At 36.6% G+C, this 16,703-nt stretch overlaps 1 protein-coding gene across 3 annotated transcripts in view; it reads right to left on the bottom strand.

Moving 5' to 3' along the window:
* SAMSN1 (SAM domain, SH3 domain and nuclear localization signals 1) overlaps window positions 1-16,703 on the bottom strand; it is a 248,619-nt gene that overhangs the window by 15,787 nt on the left and 216,129 nt on the right. For all 3 annotated transcript variants that reach the window (XM_035015130.1, XM_035015131.1, XM_035015132.1), the window contains 4 exons: window positions 12,405-12,476; window positions 7,959-8,108; window positions 3,414-3,543; window positions 808-962 (listed from right to left, as the gene is read on the bottom strand). In XM_035015130.1, the coding sequence (XP_034871021.1) occupies window positions 808-962; window positions 3,414-3,543; window positions 7,959-8,108; window positions 12,405-12,476 (507 nt within the window). The remainder of the gene's footprint in view (window positions 1-807; window positions 963-3,413; window positions 3,544-7,958; window positions 8,109-12,404; window positions 12,477-16,703) is intronic.

The raw sequence follows: 16,703 nt of genomic DNA, 5'->3' as shown, positions 1-16,703 counted from the left end.
GGCTGGCAACCTCAAGGGTCCGAGAGTGACTCCCAGACAATATCCAGCAAGAAAGCAGGAGTCTCAGTCCTACAACCACAAGCAACTGAATTCTGCCTTGGAAGAGGACCTGACCCCAGGGAGATTACAGCTCCAGCTGTCACCTGGATTTTAGCCCAGTGAGACCTTAAGCAGGGAATGCAGTTGGGCCATGACCAAATGTTTGACCTATAGAACTGTGAGGTAATACATTTGTGTTGTTTAAAGTCCCTGAGCTTGTGGAAATTTGTTCCACAGCAATAGAAAACGAATACAGAGAACAAGAGTTAAGAAGAGGGAATTCAGGAGGGAATATCATTGGGAGAAAGATGTCTGGTTATTCATAGCAACTAACCTAAGCACTGCAGTTGCCCAACCAAGTCTGGTTCCCAAGGGAGTTGCTGTGGGCGGCTCTTGCCTGATATCGCCATCTTTTCTCTCTCTCCTTTTAACTCCAGCAAGTATCAGGCAGAGCTGGGCGCTTCCAGTAACCTGTGAGTCTTTTGGCTTTCAGAAAAATGTAAACAATTTCTTCTCCCCTGATAGGCTCGGATTCTGCATTACCTCCGTGACAGCAACTTAGGCTGTAGCCTCAACAGAATCTGATTCCCCTATCCCACCTCATGTATTCTGCTCAAATTCTTGCCACAGGAACCCAGTCCTCAGTCCCACTGTGGAGAAGAACACACTCGCCACCCCTCCCCGCTGCCCATGCTTGTACTTCCTGACACAGATCATACCTCCAGTGCTAGACAAACCACACGGAATGCAGATACGAGGTGCACACACCTTGATTTTGAGGGAGTCAGTGTCATAGGGGCTTGGTGTAAAATCAGTATGTACTCTGGCGCGGCCACAGAAGGGTCCAGAGTAGGGGCCATCATCATCAAGTCGAAAGCTATCCCGGTTACTTGTACCACCATCTGAACAGCTTGTTATTCCGCCTGATGAAAGCAAAGCAGAGGTTAACAGTTCTCACTGAAGGTTCATAACATTCTGAACCATCGTCTGGATACAGCGAAGCAGGGATAATGCTGAAGCACTGGATGCCAACCTTTTGAGGGGGTTCTGAGTGATGGGTTCCTATTTTTTCTGCCTCCCAGTCACTCTCCATCATTGACCTCTGTCCTCTGAGCCGTTTCTGAACTTTCTCCAGCCAATCTGACCATTCTTTCCTCAACCACTAACCCAGACACCCTCTCACTACAGTCTCTGTGATCTGATCTGGTAGCACAGTGTTTTGAGCATTGAACGCTTGCTAAAGAGGCGGACGATACAGACTTAACTCCCTATACAGGCCAGACAATTCATTTTGTACCTGTAAACAAAGACAAAAACCTATAGCAACAGTTTGACCTTTATGTGCTACTGATCACAAATGGTCAAAGCATAAGACTACAGGGTTCCCGATACTTACCACAATGTAGCTAGAATGCTCTCCCAAACATCCTCTTATGTGCCAAAAGCCATTTTGAAACAACATCTCTATGCATAAAAGGTAGCACTTTTGCTTGTTGTGTGAATGTGAAGGAAAGAGAAAGTGTGTTCCAGTGTCTATATTCCCAAGTGGTTCTAAACTTTCTAAAGTGGGCTTTTAAAATTGCTCCAAATCCTTGTTCTCTGGTCCTTTTCCCTTCTGAGTTTGAACCTCAAGGGAAAAAAAGAAAAAAGATTCCATTTTTGCTGCCTGCAGGATGGGGGCAAGAATGGCTCCCAGGGGAAGTAACTCTCGGTTTCTCCACCACTCTCAACACTCTCCACTACTTTCACTGTCTCCTTCAGTGTGGCCTTTCAGTGCTCTGTTCAAAGACAAAACAGCCCTGGTTTCTCTACTATTTTTCAAATAATTATGGAAATAAGGTAGAGAACCTTAGAGATGTTCTATATTGAATATGAACCGTTGTAAGAAAGGGTGAGTTGCATGTAACTAAGAAACTAAGTTGTGTATGACAATAGCTAAGTGGGCCACCATCTCCTTACACCTTCCCTTCCATGGCCACCCCTGGCACTGGCTTTTCGTGGTACATTCCAGTTAGTAAAATTCTACCCACATTCAGCATTACAATTGAGAATTTTAAAACTTCCAGCAGAAGTGAATAGTTATGAAATCTGAATTTCACACATGCAAAAATATATCCTTCAAATGTTTCTACATTAGTTTTTTTTTTTTCCACAAAATAACTCTTCTTCAGCCAATAGGAAAAGTAGGTCTTTGAGATCTCTCTTCAAATAACAGAAGCAGTTGATTAAAAAGGAAATGGAAAATAAACCTTGCAAAAAAAGAAAACATTTAAAAGCCCTGAAAAGATCAGAGGGATGAATAACAGTGTACACATAAAAAAGTTATAAGGTGCCCTGTAGTTTCATTCAAATACTGTAGCAGGCTATGTGACTGAAACCTGAACGACTTCCCTCTTGGAAACAATGATTTTAGAAAATCCTTGTTGAATGCATGCTGCTTCCTTTCTGTCACCCAGTGATATTCCTTCTATTTAGTATTTACATTTGTATTTCATTCTTGACTCACTAATGCTGGATGGACACCTAAAAAGTAAATGTGGGAATTGATGCATACGTCCTGCTCTTTTCAGAATACTTCAGGCAAAAAAGAACCGAAAGGAAGGAAAAAGTGAGGACAGGAGAAGGGAAAAAAAGAGAAGAAAGAAAGAAAGGAAAGGAGGGAGAGAAGAAAGGAAGAGGAGAAGGAAGGAAGGAAGAAAAGAAGGAGGAAAAAAGGAAAGGAAGGAGAAAGGGAGGGAAGGAAGAAGAGACAGAACAGGATTTCATTTATCTGAACACGTCAAGTCATTTTAAAAATTTTGACTCAAGATAATGCTAGTTCTCCTAAGCAAACATTTTTATTTTAGAGATGCAGATTTTAGTCACCCAACATGATCTTTTTGAGGCATATCCCCAAGAGTTCTGCCAACTACAGTGTTAAAAGTTTCAAAATAATACATAATTCTGTCGAATATATTGTGTATCATTTTAAACACCAGCAGCTCTATGGATTCAGCAATCCTACATTTTCACTATTTCTCTTATCATGTAGCTGGAAACTTTTTGCTAATTTGATAAGCCCCAGAGAAGCCAATCTGTTGTTGGTTTTCATTTGAATTTGTTTCTCTCTCTCTTTTTTTTTAATTCCAGTATTATTAACATAACAGTGCTCTATCAGTTTCAGGTGTACAGTATAGTGATTCAACACTTCAGTACATTTACACAGTGCTCATCATGATAAGTGTACTCTTCAGTCTCCATCACCTATTTCACCCATCCCCCATCCACCTCCCCTCTGGTAACCATCAAGTTTGTTCTCTATAGTTAAAAATCTGCTGTTTTTAATTAGCTTAGCCCTCCCAGGAAGGATCTTGTCCCTTATTCTATAGGCTTACTTGATGAACTCCGCCCACTGTAGAGACTATCCATGGAGTCACTGGCTTTGAGGGAGACCTTCTCTGTGTGAGATCCAATCATTGGGTCACTGTTCCGATATGGGAGGGCACCCTCTCCAACTTCCTCATCCTTCAGAAAAAACATATCAGAGGTTAAGTGCAGAGAACTGATTTCCATGGAGATATCCACTTGATTTAACAAACAAGACATGTTTTAGTAATAAAATACTTAGGAATACATCAGCATAAAATATGAGGGTCATTAATCTTTAGTTCAATTTCGAGCAAAACACGTTATACTTGGAAAAATTCTTTAGATGAAACATTCCACATTATGGAATTCAAATGAAATTATAATAATTCATTTTGTAAATTAGTATGAATATCATATTGAGGCTACTTAATCGAAATGTTAGATTTATTAACATCTATGCTTTATCTGTTAAAGCACTTTTATTTCTTCATGTTCTCCTTATCATCTATTTACCACCATTACTAATCCTTTGAGATCTGATATTACAAGTTTAAATTCTACAGACTTGTTTCATGTCAGTTATTGCGCCCTATCAGATCACTAGATGTGAATAAAACATGCACATTTTGCAATTCTAAAGTGAAGCTTATCTAAGAAGCTTTACAAATCGTCATACCGAGCTTGCACACCTAGTCAAGTGTAAAGCAAATCCTGCATAAAATTCGGAAAGACAGACAATTTCAAAACAGATTACATCTGCTTGAAAACATCTCAAATGTCTTCCATATTTAGATAGTTTGGACAAAACCTATAAATTTCTTAATATTCATCAAAATGTAATTCAATATTCCTCATTTATGAGCATTTCTAAACATCGATAAAACTTCAGAATACATATATGATATATACTCAGTTTGATTCTCTGCTTATACCCTTTCCTTTATTTATTTGTTCAGTCATTCAACACAAATTTAGAGAACACCTTGTAAGGACCTGGCACTGTTTTTGGGAACTGGGGATACCATAGTAAACAAGATAACACGGTCCCTGCTCTAATGAGATACGTTTTAGTGTGTTAGGGTTTGTGTGTGTGTGTGTGTTTGTGTTTAGTGTTTGGGGAGGTGTGTGTAAACAAAACGCAAAAGAAAATTTCAGGGAATAAGTGCTATGAAGGAAATAAAACAGTGATGTGAGAGGATTAGCTACTGGATTAGGGTTAGGGGAAGATTGGCTGATTTCGATGGAGTAGCCTCCAAAGACCTCCTCTGTAGGGTAATATATGCTCTGAATTCTTGACCTGAATGTTAAGATATAACTTGTATAAAGAATTGGAGGCAGTTTTCCAAGCAAAAAGAATAGCAAGAACAAAATAACTCAACTCAGAATTAGCTTGGGTTGTGAGCGGGAAGACCAGGCCAATGTAGCTGGAGCTGAGTGAGAGCAAAGAGAGTGTTAGAAAATGAGCTCAGAGAAGTACACTGGAGTCAGATCAGGAAGAGCTTTATAGACCAAGTGTAGTGGTCATGGAAATGTGTCACTCAGGTCTTTTGCTGTGAGACCCTTCTTTACTGACAGCCCCAGCCACTGAATTCACCATGGTGTCTGCATGGAGGCCATGCTCTCTGCCAGTGACTGAAACAGTGGGGGTACCATTTGAGTCCATTCTGGTGGGATACAGGGCTCCTCTGATGGAAAACTTTGGTTCAGGGACTATCTACCAGTCTGGCTAACACTTTCTTCCTCTCCTTTCACAGTGTCAGACTTGCACTGTTGTCTGAAGGCTTTCCCTATCCAGTTCTTCTTTCTCTATCCTTCACATTCATTTTCCCCAATAGTCTTTGGTGTGTCCATTGCTTTCTTAGGACCTGCTTCTCAGAGGACTGGAATGAACATACTATAGTAAGGGAAGGCATTGTGAAGGCATTATAAAATTTTAACCAAGGGGCATGATGTGTTCTGAATTCCACTTTAGAGCCTTCTGGCTTTTGTGTGGAGAATGGCTTTTATGGAGGAAAGAGTGGAAGAAAGATGACCAATTAGGTGGTTTTATGGCAGTCTAGGCAAGAGAAGTTGTTCTTGGTTGGTTGGTTGGTTGGTTGGTCTAAAGCAGGAATAGTTTACATAGAGAAATTAGGAGTTTTAGGTAAGATTTTGGAGTTTGAGCCAAGAGGAGGTGGTGATGAACTGGTGTGAAAAGTGAGAGAAAAAAGGAATTTGGAATGATTCTTGGGCTTTCTTCTTTCTTTACTTCCTTCCTTCCTACCTTACTTCTCTTTCCTTTTCTTCTCTGTTCTGTTCTTTTCTCTTCTTTCCATCTAGAGTTATGGCAATGTTGTCTATTACTACTGGGAAGACTGGACAAGAAACATGTTTTTTGGTAGAGCATGGAGAATTAATAATTCAGTTTTGAATATATTGGGTTCCAGAAACCTATTGTACATATAAATGATGATATTGAATACGCAGTTGGTTGGGTTTTTTTTAACATATGTTTAGTTTAGGGTTTTTTTTTAAGTTTTTATTTATTTATTTGAGAGAGAGACAGCACAGAGGGAAAGGGAGAGGGAGAGGGAGAGGGAGAGGGAGAGGGAGAGGGAGAAGCAGGCTCCCGATGCAGAGATCCCAGGACCCTGAGATCATGACCTGAGCACCAACTGAGCCACCCAGGCACTCCCACAATTGGTTGTTTAAGTACAACAGATAAGATATCATAGCTAGAGATTAATTGCAGAAAAACAAAGTGATGAGACTAGATGAGATCACTGAGGGGGAGAGTAGACTGAGTAGAGCATCTAGGAATAAGCCTCAGAAGGACTCAATATTTAGAGAGACAGTCTTTCCAAAGCCAAGAAAGGAAACTATGAGAAAGAAAGAAAGCCAGAAGAATGCTCAGTTAAAGAAACCAAGAAAAGAGAATGTTTCAAATGTATTGAAATCATCACTTGTGTCAAATACGGTTGAAAAGTAATGTAAGAAGTAAGAAAAGTGACCAGTAAATTCAGCCACACAGAGGTTAATATCAATTATGATTACTGTTTTAATGGATTATTGGGGACGGAAGTCCTACTGAAGTGGGCTAAAAAGAGAATGGACTAAGACTTACAGATCAATGTAACAGAATTGAGAGTCAGAAATAAACCCATATATAATTATGACCATGTATTTATTATCAGTAGATTTTCAACAAGGGTGCCAAGAAAAAACAACAGTAAAATAATTGTCCTCTGAACAAATTAGTGTTGTGACAACTTGGTATCCATATTCGAAAGAATGAAGATGGACTCCTACTACACCCCATAGAAAAATTAGTAGATCATACACCAAAATTTAAGAGCTCCAGCTGTAAACTCTTGGAAGAAAGCACAGGAGTAAATCTTTGTGAACTTAAGTTAAACAATAGTTTTTTAATTGCAATATTAAAAGTTAAATGACAAAAAAATGGACCAATTGAGCTATATCAAATTATAAACATCTGTGCTGCAAATGATACCATCAAAAAAGTGAAAAAATAGTCCACAGAATGGGAGAAAATATATCATATTGCAAATCATGTATCTGATAAGGTACTTGCATCCAGGATATATTTTTAAAAAGCTTAAAAGTCAACAATAAAAAAAACCCAAATAACCCAATTAAAAAACGGGCAAAAGATTTGAGTAAACATTTTTTTTAATTTTTTTTTTAAAGATTTTATTTATTTATTTGACTGAAAGAGAGAGAGAGAGCACAAGCAGCGGGAACCTCAGGCAGAGGGAGAGAGAGAAGCATGCTCCCTGCTGAACAGGGAGCCCGACATGGGGCTCCGTCCTAGGATCCTGGGATCGTGACCTGAGCCGAAGGCAGACACTTACTCGACTGAGCCACCCAGGTGTCCCTGAGTAAACATTTCTTTAAAGAAGATATACAAATGGCTCATAAGAACACGACAAGATTCTCAGCATCATTAGTCATCAGGGAAGAGCATATCGAAGCCACATTGAAATTCCACTTCACACCCACCAGGAAGGCTAGCATCGAAAAGACAGTAACAAGTGTTGGCAAGCATGTGGAGAAATTGGAACCCTCACACATTGCTAGTGGAAATGTAAAATGATGCAACTGCTTTGGGAAGCAGGTTGCCAATCAAAATATCAGATAGTTACCATATACCCAAGAGAAACAAAAGAATATTTCCACACAAAAACTCATAAATATTTATGGCAGTATTATTTACAATAGCCAGAAAGTGAAAACAACTCAAATGTCTATCAACTGATGAAAGGAAAAATAAAATGTAGTTTCTGTGTAAAATGGAATATTATTTGGCAATAAAAAGAAATGAAGTACTGATGTTTGTTACAACATATGACATAATCGTTCTTCATATACTACGTGTGTGATCTTTCTGAGCCTCCATTTCCTCTATTAACGTAGGAGTCATAATGGTTTTTTTCCATCTAACTTCTGAGGGAGAAAATAGATGTTGAAGTCCTTCCTAAAGGACCAAGTGATTCTCTATCTAGAAGAAGAATCTGTTGACTATTAAAAAAAAATTAATAGAAAAATACAAATGATTAGCAGAGTATACTTACCTTTTCCTCAGAAAGGGCTTTGATGTACTTTTTACCCACTTTTTTCTTCATTGTCCAGGAAATAGCTCTCATTTTTTTCCCTAAACCTCTTCCATTATTTGAAGTTTTATTTTGTTCTCCACTTTCATTTATGGGTTCCCCTTCATATACCTAGTTAGAATTGTTTACAAAAGACAGAATAATAAAGCAATAAAAATCATTGATCTGAAAACATTATTAAAGAGAAGATTTCAGATTTGTGGGTTTCCTATGTATTATGTTCAGCAGCCTCCAAAACTTCAATCTTAATATAATACATATTTTTAAAGTTGTCCAAGCCTGTTTACATGTGTTACAAACTCAGAAAATAAAACTTGCGGTATCGAAGGACCTGAGCTTCACACCTAAACATTTTTTTTAAAGAATTTTAGTTATCCCTTGAATAGCTGTACAGTAGAGCCACTTTAATTTTTCCCATTTTTTTAAAAGATTTTATTTATTTATTGGGTGGGGGGAGGAGAGCGATAGAGCATGAGCAGGGGGAGAGGCAGAGGGAGAGGGAGAAGCAGGCTTCCCGCTGAGCAGGGGGCCCGATGCGGGGCTCGATCCCAGGACCCTGGGATCATGACCTGAGCTGAAGGCAGATGCTTAACCAGCTGAGCCACCCAGGCACCCCAGGTTTTCCCATTTTTGAGATGGGCAAAAGAGAATTAAATGACAGGCATAATGAGTGATTAAGTCTACATAGATGGAGATATTTTATTGGGGCCTTTAGAAAGGCTATAGCATGTATTCATGCTTAACGGGCATTAAAATATCCTCTTGATTCTTTAGAAATTGAAATAGTCATTTGTAAAAAAGTTTTGGAGTTAAGTAAATCTGAGAAAGTGCAATTTTTTCTTCTTGCAGGTGAGTATCCCATGCATATTTCCCACATTCTCAATCAATAGTAAATATGAAGTTGGTCTAGCCATTAGTATACAAATCTTCATGTAATTCATATGTAGTGTATTCTAAGTATTTAACATTATCTGATACTTTGTTTGATTAATTATTGCCTGCCCACTATGAGGTATGCTCCATGAGCCTAGAGATTTTATATTTTTTATTTATTCTGAACATCTAGAACACTTCCAGGAACATAACTGACACTTGATATTTTTTGAATAAGCAAAACTTCTCATGTAGAACTTTGGAGTGTTTTTTTTTTTTTTTTTTTTCTTGAAGGACCTATTGGGTTATATATCCTCAATATCTTAGATTTCAAGAAAGGACCCTTAAGGGTCATCTAGTCTAGCATTGCCCACCATTCTTGATGGGTGGACAGACAGATATTTCCTGAATATAAAAAAAATTAGGGGAAACTTCCCTTTAGTTAACTTGAATATCTAATTTGTATTTTTGTTATACTTAAGATTTATTTATTTATTTTAGAGAGGGAGAACATGCATGGGGGTAGGAGGTAGAGGAAGGAGGGAGGGAGTCTCAAGTAGATTCCCTGCAGGCCCAGCACGGGGCTGAATCTCACAAGCCTGAGATCTGACCTGAGCCGAAGTCAAGAGTTGGATGCTTAACTGACTAAGCCACCCAGGCTCTCCTTGAATATTTTAATAGGAAGGTTTAACCACATAGTTAACAAAATTATTAGTCAATATTATGTTTTACTTCATATCTTACCCCAAATTGCCTATGATAAATACGAATGGACAGCCTATTTAAGTCCTCATTGAACTTTAATTTCTACATTCAAGGTTATAAAAGGCAGATTCTTCGCTTAATTCAAAAGCCCTGAATAAAATATAACTTGAATTTTTTAAATTTAGCCTTTAAATTTTTAAAATTAGCCTTTTCTTTTCTCTTCTCTTTACTTAAGCTCTATCTTCACTGTAAAATTACAAACTAAAAACAAAACAAAACAACCCATAAAAAAACAAAAAAAAAGAAAGCATATTATTTTATGACTGTGTTAAATTACCGTTGCCTAAGCTTCAAGAAAGTATCACAAATACTTTTTTTAAAGATTTTTATTTATTTATTTGACAGAGAGAGAACACAAGCAGGGGGAGGGGCAGGCAGAGGGGAGGGAGAAGCAGGCTCCCCGCTGAGCAAGGAGCCCCATGTGGGGCTGGATCCCAGGTTGCTGAGATCATGACCTGAGCTGAAGGCAGAGGCTTAACCAACTGAGCCACCCAGGTGCCCCAGTATCACAAATATTTTTAGTTTTAGGTTTTTCTATTGTTTCTTACAGACGTTTCAAAGAAACTACCTCAGCATATTTTCAACTTTCACATTTTTCCATGCTGTTCTTTTTCATAGTCTGAATCACAACTTTATTAGATATTTATTTACAGTTGTTGTCATTGTTGCTTTTCTATCTGTCTCTCCCTCTATACTTTAGCCTTCATGAAGTAGGGATTTTCATCAATTGCAACAGTAATTTTTGAGTGCCTAATGGAAACACTGTCATAGAGAAGGTGCTTAAGAAATACCTGTTGAATGAATGAATGCTGAATTGCTGAAAAATGTGTGAACTACTTTTTCAGGGTCACTAAATTCTTTCACAAATTACTAAGCCACCATTACTCATCAATGAACCTGAATGAGTCTGAGCTACTTTTACAGGTTAACCCTAGAATTATAAACTAAACAGCAGATTCTACTGTGTAGAATCTACAATCTATGTGTGATTATGGGAAATTAAAGGTTTATATAAGATGTTAATTGAGAATGAAATTATATGGGGTTTCTCACTATATACATATATTGTCTTATTTAAAACTAAATAAATGTGGATAAACTATATAGCTATTTATAGGTTTATCCATAAGCATGTGTATATAAATAATATACATATATGTAAAGGGGATATATTATACACACACGCATATATGTGTACTAATGGATATATTTATAAAGTAATACTAAATGTCATTCTATTTTCATTTTTTTATTTAGAATATCCATTACTGAAATACCAATATTTAAAAATATTATAGATACATACACATAGGAATCTGAAAAGTATATTGAGAAATTAAATATAACAGGAAAAATTCTTTATAAAATAAACATACAATAATGAGAATGAATAATTAAGAAATACATAAGATCCAAAACCTATTGATCTAAAATGTATCACATGTGGAGTTGCTGAATCAGGTTTAATGATAAACATTATTTTTAATTTTCTCAGTATATATCCCTCTTCTCTACTGTTTGGTCAGTTGTTAAGCTTTTCATTAATCACATCACAGTTGGCCTGTCATTTGTGAGATAGTATAACAGAAATGCAAACTTGAAGTCAGACAAGATGTTGAGTTCTGCCTTTGTCATTTATCAACTGTGTAATTTAGAAGTACCTTTACTCAACGAAATATATTTCTTCATTGGTAAAATAATAATACTAATAGTTCCTATATTAGAGGTAGGAAAGTGTTTAGTGTTGTGCCTATATCATGATACGTCTTCAATTAAATGTAGATATTATTATTACCATGATTTTTATATAGACTTAATTTTATGGGAAGCTTTCCTTAAGCTGCATTTAAAGTGTTCATGGTTTGCAAATGTGGACATAATAGTCACCTGTGAAGCATAGCAATGCACATGGTAGAAGTGTTGAGTGCAATTGAGCAACCATATGCTCTCTTTGACAAATTTACAACTAAGCCATTTAATCATTAAATTAAAGCAATTACCATCTACAAAAAATTTAACATATATATTGTTTTATGGTGGAAATGCTCAGAAAATTTGGGATTATTTGTGTTCCATTACATTGTAACTCTCTCTCTTTTTTTTTAATACCATTGACTATATTCCCTATGCTGTTATTTTTGTTTTCTGTGACTTATTCATTCAATAACTGGAAGCCTGTATCATCCTGTCCCCCAACCCTCTCCTCTCTGGAAATCATCAGTTTGCTTTCTGTCTTTTTAAATTTTTTTATTAACATATAACGTATTACTTGTTTCAGGGGTACAGGTCTGTGATTCATCAGTCTTACACAATTCACAGCATTCACCATAGCACATACCCTCCCTGATATCTATCCCCCAGCCACCCCATCCCTCCCACCCCTCTCCACTCCAGCAACCCTCGGTTTGTTTCCTGAGATTAAGAGTCTCTTATGGTTTGTCTCCCTGTCTGGTTTCGTCTTGTTTCATTTTTCCCTCCCTTCTCCTATGATCCTCTGTCTTGTTTCTCAAATTCCTCCTATCTGTAACTCTCTTCTTAAGTTCATGTTCTGCTTTTCCTAATGTTAGGCTTCTTATAGAGCTTTTTACTTTTTACTTTTAATACCCAGCATGGTAACTAGGTACTAAGTAGTTCTTTGTTCATTTATTACAAAAATATAGGCAAGACTGTGACTTTTAAATATACTTTACTTTGCAAAAGTGATATTGGCTTCATAATTTTTCCTAATGTGTTTGCGTAACATTCATAAAATTGTAATAAAATACTAACCTCGGTTGAATCATCCGGTTTTGAAATGGAGTGATTCCGAAAATGATCAAAATTCCCAAAACTACTGCTGCGCTATAAAATAGGAAAGAGAAAGGAAAGGACATTTAGAATTTGTGACTTTCACTGATAAAATTGCTAAATAGATTAGATTATGGTTCAGTAGGCGTCAATATACTGCAAATATAGGATTAAAAAGCTCTCTGGAATATCTAAAGGCAGTGAAAGTATAACTATTATTAACATTATAATATTTACAGTTGACAAAAATGCCTTCATACGTTTTATGTTACAGTGTTAAGAACCTTGAAGAAAATCTATTAAATTGTTTTCAATTTATAGTGTTACTTCTGCTCTTGGGAATGGCAGCTGAAGAATCTATGAATTCTAAGCTGAGCCTTCTTGAAGTGAGCTAGCCACAAACTAATTTCCATGACAGAATGACATGTATTACTAACCAGCCAACTAATAAACAAATAACAACAACAAAACAAACAAAAACATGAGTAGATCCACCAGTATGCCTCATAAAGATCGTATTTGTCAAAAAACCAAAATGAATACAAATGCATTTATCATTGATAACTTGATAATTTGAGACTCTCTACTTGGTGTCAGAAAGAGAAGGCGTACACGCAGAGCTAGGAATAAACTGAAAGCAGCATTTAGGCATGCCAGTCGGAGGTTGAAAGTAAAACCGAATTTGTCCACATTTCGCATGGGATTACAATGAGACCTCTGGGTCAATTTCATTCACTGGTTTTGAGAAAAAGCTCAGTAGGTTAATAGAAGACTTGTTCCCTCGGATACTTTTTGCCTACAAAGCTAAATTTTTATTCTTACGTAACTCATTCTAAGCAGGTAATTATAAATAATTCTTCATATGTTACAAAGTAAATGATTCCCCTAAATACAGTTGCAACAATCTTTAGAGTCATTGAGTCAAAAAATGGATATTTCTTCACTAATTTTACACATTGTTTGGAATGGTGGATATCGTGATGTTGTGTCCTTTATGCACCCATAAATCCTAAGAATATGTTCTGTCTCAAGAACTTAATTTCGTTCCAAGCTTATAATATTTTCAGAATAAGCTGCTGGTACGGAAAAATCACCTGGTCATTTGAAAAGTTAACAATGGGAGCCAGTAATTTATAAAACCGTGTCTTGTCCTTTGAGAAGTCACAGCCCAGTTTAGTACAAGTCAGCTTGGAAGGCTCGTTGTTCTTCCAAGCACTCTTAGACTCATGTTTCCCCACCAGCTATCTTTAAAACTCCTTGTTTCCCTTTTAAATGAGCCGAAATAAAAAGATCCTGATGTGTGACAAGAGGTGAGCTTGATAGACAGTGTGATACGTGACACCGCCCCAAGGACGGTGGCTGTGATAGACACGATTAACGCCTTTTGCTGACTCGCCACCCCGGCCGAACGAGCCCTTCAGCTTGTGGCAAGAAGCGAGAGAGAGAAGGGCTGAAACTGAGACCCACGCTGGAAAATACGAAGTCTTCTCATGCAGGGCTTACTAACCTAGAATGACTTCCCAGAGCATTAATCACTTCTGCTTGCCTAGTAGGCATTTCCGTGAGGCTACCATTGCCCAGGGATCACAAAAGGGAATTGAGTGTGGTGTTGTCCTGCTTATAAACAATCTGAACACAGGGAAATCTGTTACTCTTTTATATGCTTGAAACATTCTGATGGCCTATTGGAACCTTTGCCTAGGGCAATTTTGCAGCCTGCATCCAGCCTGCGTCCTGTTAAATATTAATGAGGGTTACAGCATGATTTCCACCACTGGATAATGGGTCCTGTTGCCCAGGAGGGCACAGAATAGGCTCACTTCAGCATTTCTCAACACTATCTTCTGCCATTAAGTAATCAATAGTCACCACCTTTTAAAATTAATTCTCCCCTCATTATATCAATAAAGAGAAGCAGATTTGGAAGTAGTGGTTTAAGAAGTCTTTAGACTATTACTTTGGGTTTTGTCAGTCATCTCATTGTGAATCACTCAATAGCTTTAAACCGAAGGAGTATAATTATCAATCCATGATAAGACACCATTAAGAAGCAAATCTAAGTATTTAAAATGATGTTTTTAAAATTTCATTATTCTCTAGTCTAAAAGTTAGTGACTTTCTGAGATGGTTTCATAATGCATAGGTTATGGCTTATGATGAAAAGGGCTAATGTCTACTGTGAGGTATGCACAACGAACAAATTTATAATTTCTACTCCTATTAAGTTTCCAATGAAAAGGTGAATCATGTGGAAGCAAGCTGGCTTCCTAGATAATAGTCCTTTATAAATGCGAATCTGTTTGAATATCAATAATTTTGCATTGTATAATCATAATGGATTAGATTTAGCAAATATTATCTGTTACAGAAGCTCCCATCAAGACAGAGCTGTTATATAAATGAATAGCTATCAATGGGAAGAGTAACTTAAATAAAAATGCAATTAGTATTTTAGCTAATTCTTTGTATCTGTTGACATTAGATCATATTTAGTCTTTAATTCCACTCTCTCTATATTTATACAATCTTTCCTTGTGCAATTAGATACGCATTTGTAAAATAGCACAACATTTGTGGAGGGTAATTCGGCAAAACTGGTAAAATTGTATATGTATTTGCCCTTTGACCCAACATTTCCATTCCTCCACATCTATACCAAAGACACACACTTGACTATAAACTGACTTACACATCCACATTCATTATAAAACTTCTATATTATTAAAAAAGCTAAAAACCCTAATGTTCACTGAGAGGGGACTGATTGAATAATGTGTGGTAAATCCAAACAGTGAAACTGTGTAACTATAAAAAGTTGAAAGATAACTCTTTATACTTCTATGGAATGATCTCCAGGATACTGTGTAAGTAGATGTGTGTAGAGAAAAATGTACATAGTAGGATGCCGTTTATCTAAGGGTGGCAATAGATGTTTGTGTTTTAATACAGGCGAAAACATGTTTTCTTTCTTAGAAAATGGGGCAAAATGAACAAAGTGAAAAAGGAGAGGAAACAGACTTTGACTATACCTCGTTTTGTAGAGTTCACTTTAAAATCATGTAACTTTTACTTATTTTTAACAGAACTAAATAAAAATAAAAACAATCCCTAAAAATTCTAAATAAAAATAAAACAAATGAACCTAATTCTATATTGAACTGGTGGTTTAGAGAGGGGAATTACTTTAAGTGATTTTTAAGAACAATAATTTGACTGTCCAGAGAATAAAAAACAAGGACAAATTTTAACCTGTTTTCAGTAATCCTATTGTTATTAATAATATTGGTATACATAAATACATATGTTGAGGGACAGTGAAAATAAGTATTGGTCATGGCATAAAGCAAGTAGTCTTTCAAAGACTACTAGGCCCATGTCAAAACAACACAGGGGCCATACTGAAACTGTTCTCACTGGGGTAGATTGTATCCAAAGATGGGATAATTTTCATATCAATAAAAATAATAAGTGAATATTGAAATACATCTAATATATCAAAAGTTCGTGAGTTCATAATGATACCAAAAGGAAAAAAAAATCAGTGATCGCCTTTGGAAACATTACAGTTATATTATGAAAACTGGCAAATAAAAGACTTTAGCATTTAATGTACTCTTCTTTTATGAAATATATTTCAGAGTAGATAGTTAATGAGGAAAAGTTATCTTTCTCTGTGTGTGTGTGTATTCAAGCTAATCAATTAGGAATGATGAAATGACAAGGTGACTGTTTCATAAACCCCTGATGGCAATCAAGGATCTCAGCGATGATCCCTGATGACTACTAGAATTACAAAGAGACAGAATATGTGCTTCGTAGGAGCAGCACCTAACACCACCAGTGAAGTATTCTTAGAAAAATTAACACCAGACTTCTGTATCTAACTACCAGATTATAGGAAATACAGGGACGAAGGAACATTTTAAATGACACCAGAAGGATGCAATCAGAAAAAGCTAGACAGTGAGAAAATCTACAGCACAAATAACCTGGTTTCTTCAACTAATCAGTAGAAAGAGGGAAAGTGTAGATTAATAACCTCTAAGAGTTGTCTAACCAAATAACAACCCATGGATCTTGTTTAGATAGAGATCAAAGAAACCATTGTAACAAAAGCAGCCAGAACACAACTGAGGGATTTTTTAAATAACTAGCTGATGATACTGAGGAAGTACTGTTATTTTTCACTTGTAATTCAGGATAGCCTAGTGAGGGGCAGCAAGTGTGTGGGCATAAAGAAGAAACATGACTGGCCATTATTTAATGGTTAACTGGGTGATG

This window comes from Mirounga leonina, unplaced genomic scaffold (genome assembly GCF_011800145.1).
Source record: "Mirounga leonina isolate KUSES-001 unplaced genomic scaffold, KU_Mleo_1.0 Mir_169, whole genome shotgun sequence".
In the NCBI taxonomy this organism is placed as follows: Eukaryota; Metazoa; Chordata; class Mammalia; order Carnivora; family Phocidae; genus Mirounga; species Mirounga leonina.
The sequence above is the reverse complement of the archived record's forward strand: the minus strand, read 5'-3'. Positions and strand labels throughout refer to the sequence as shown.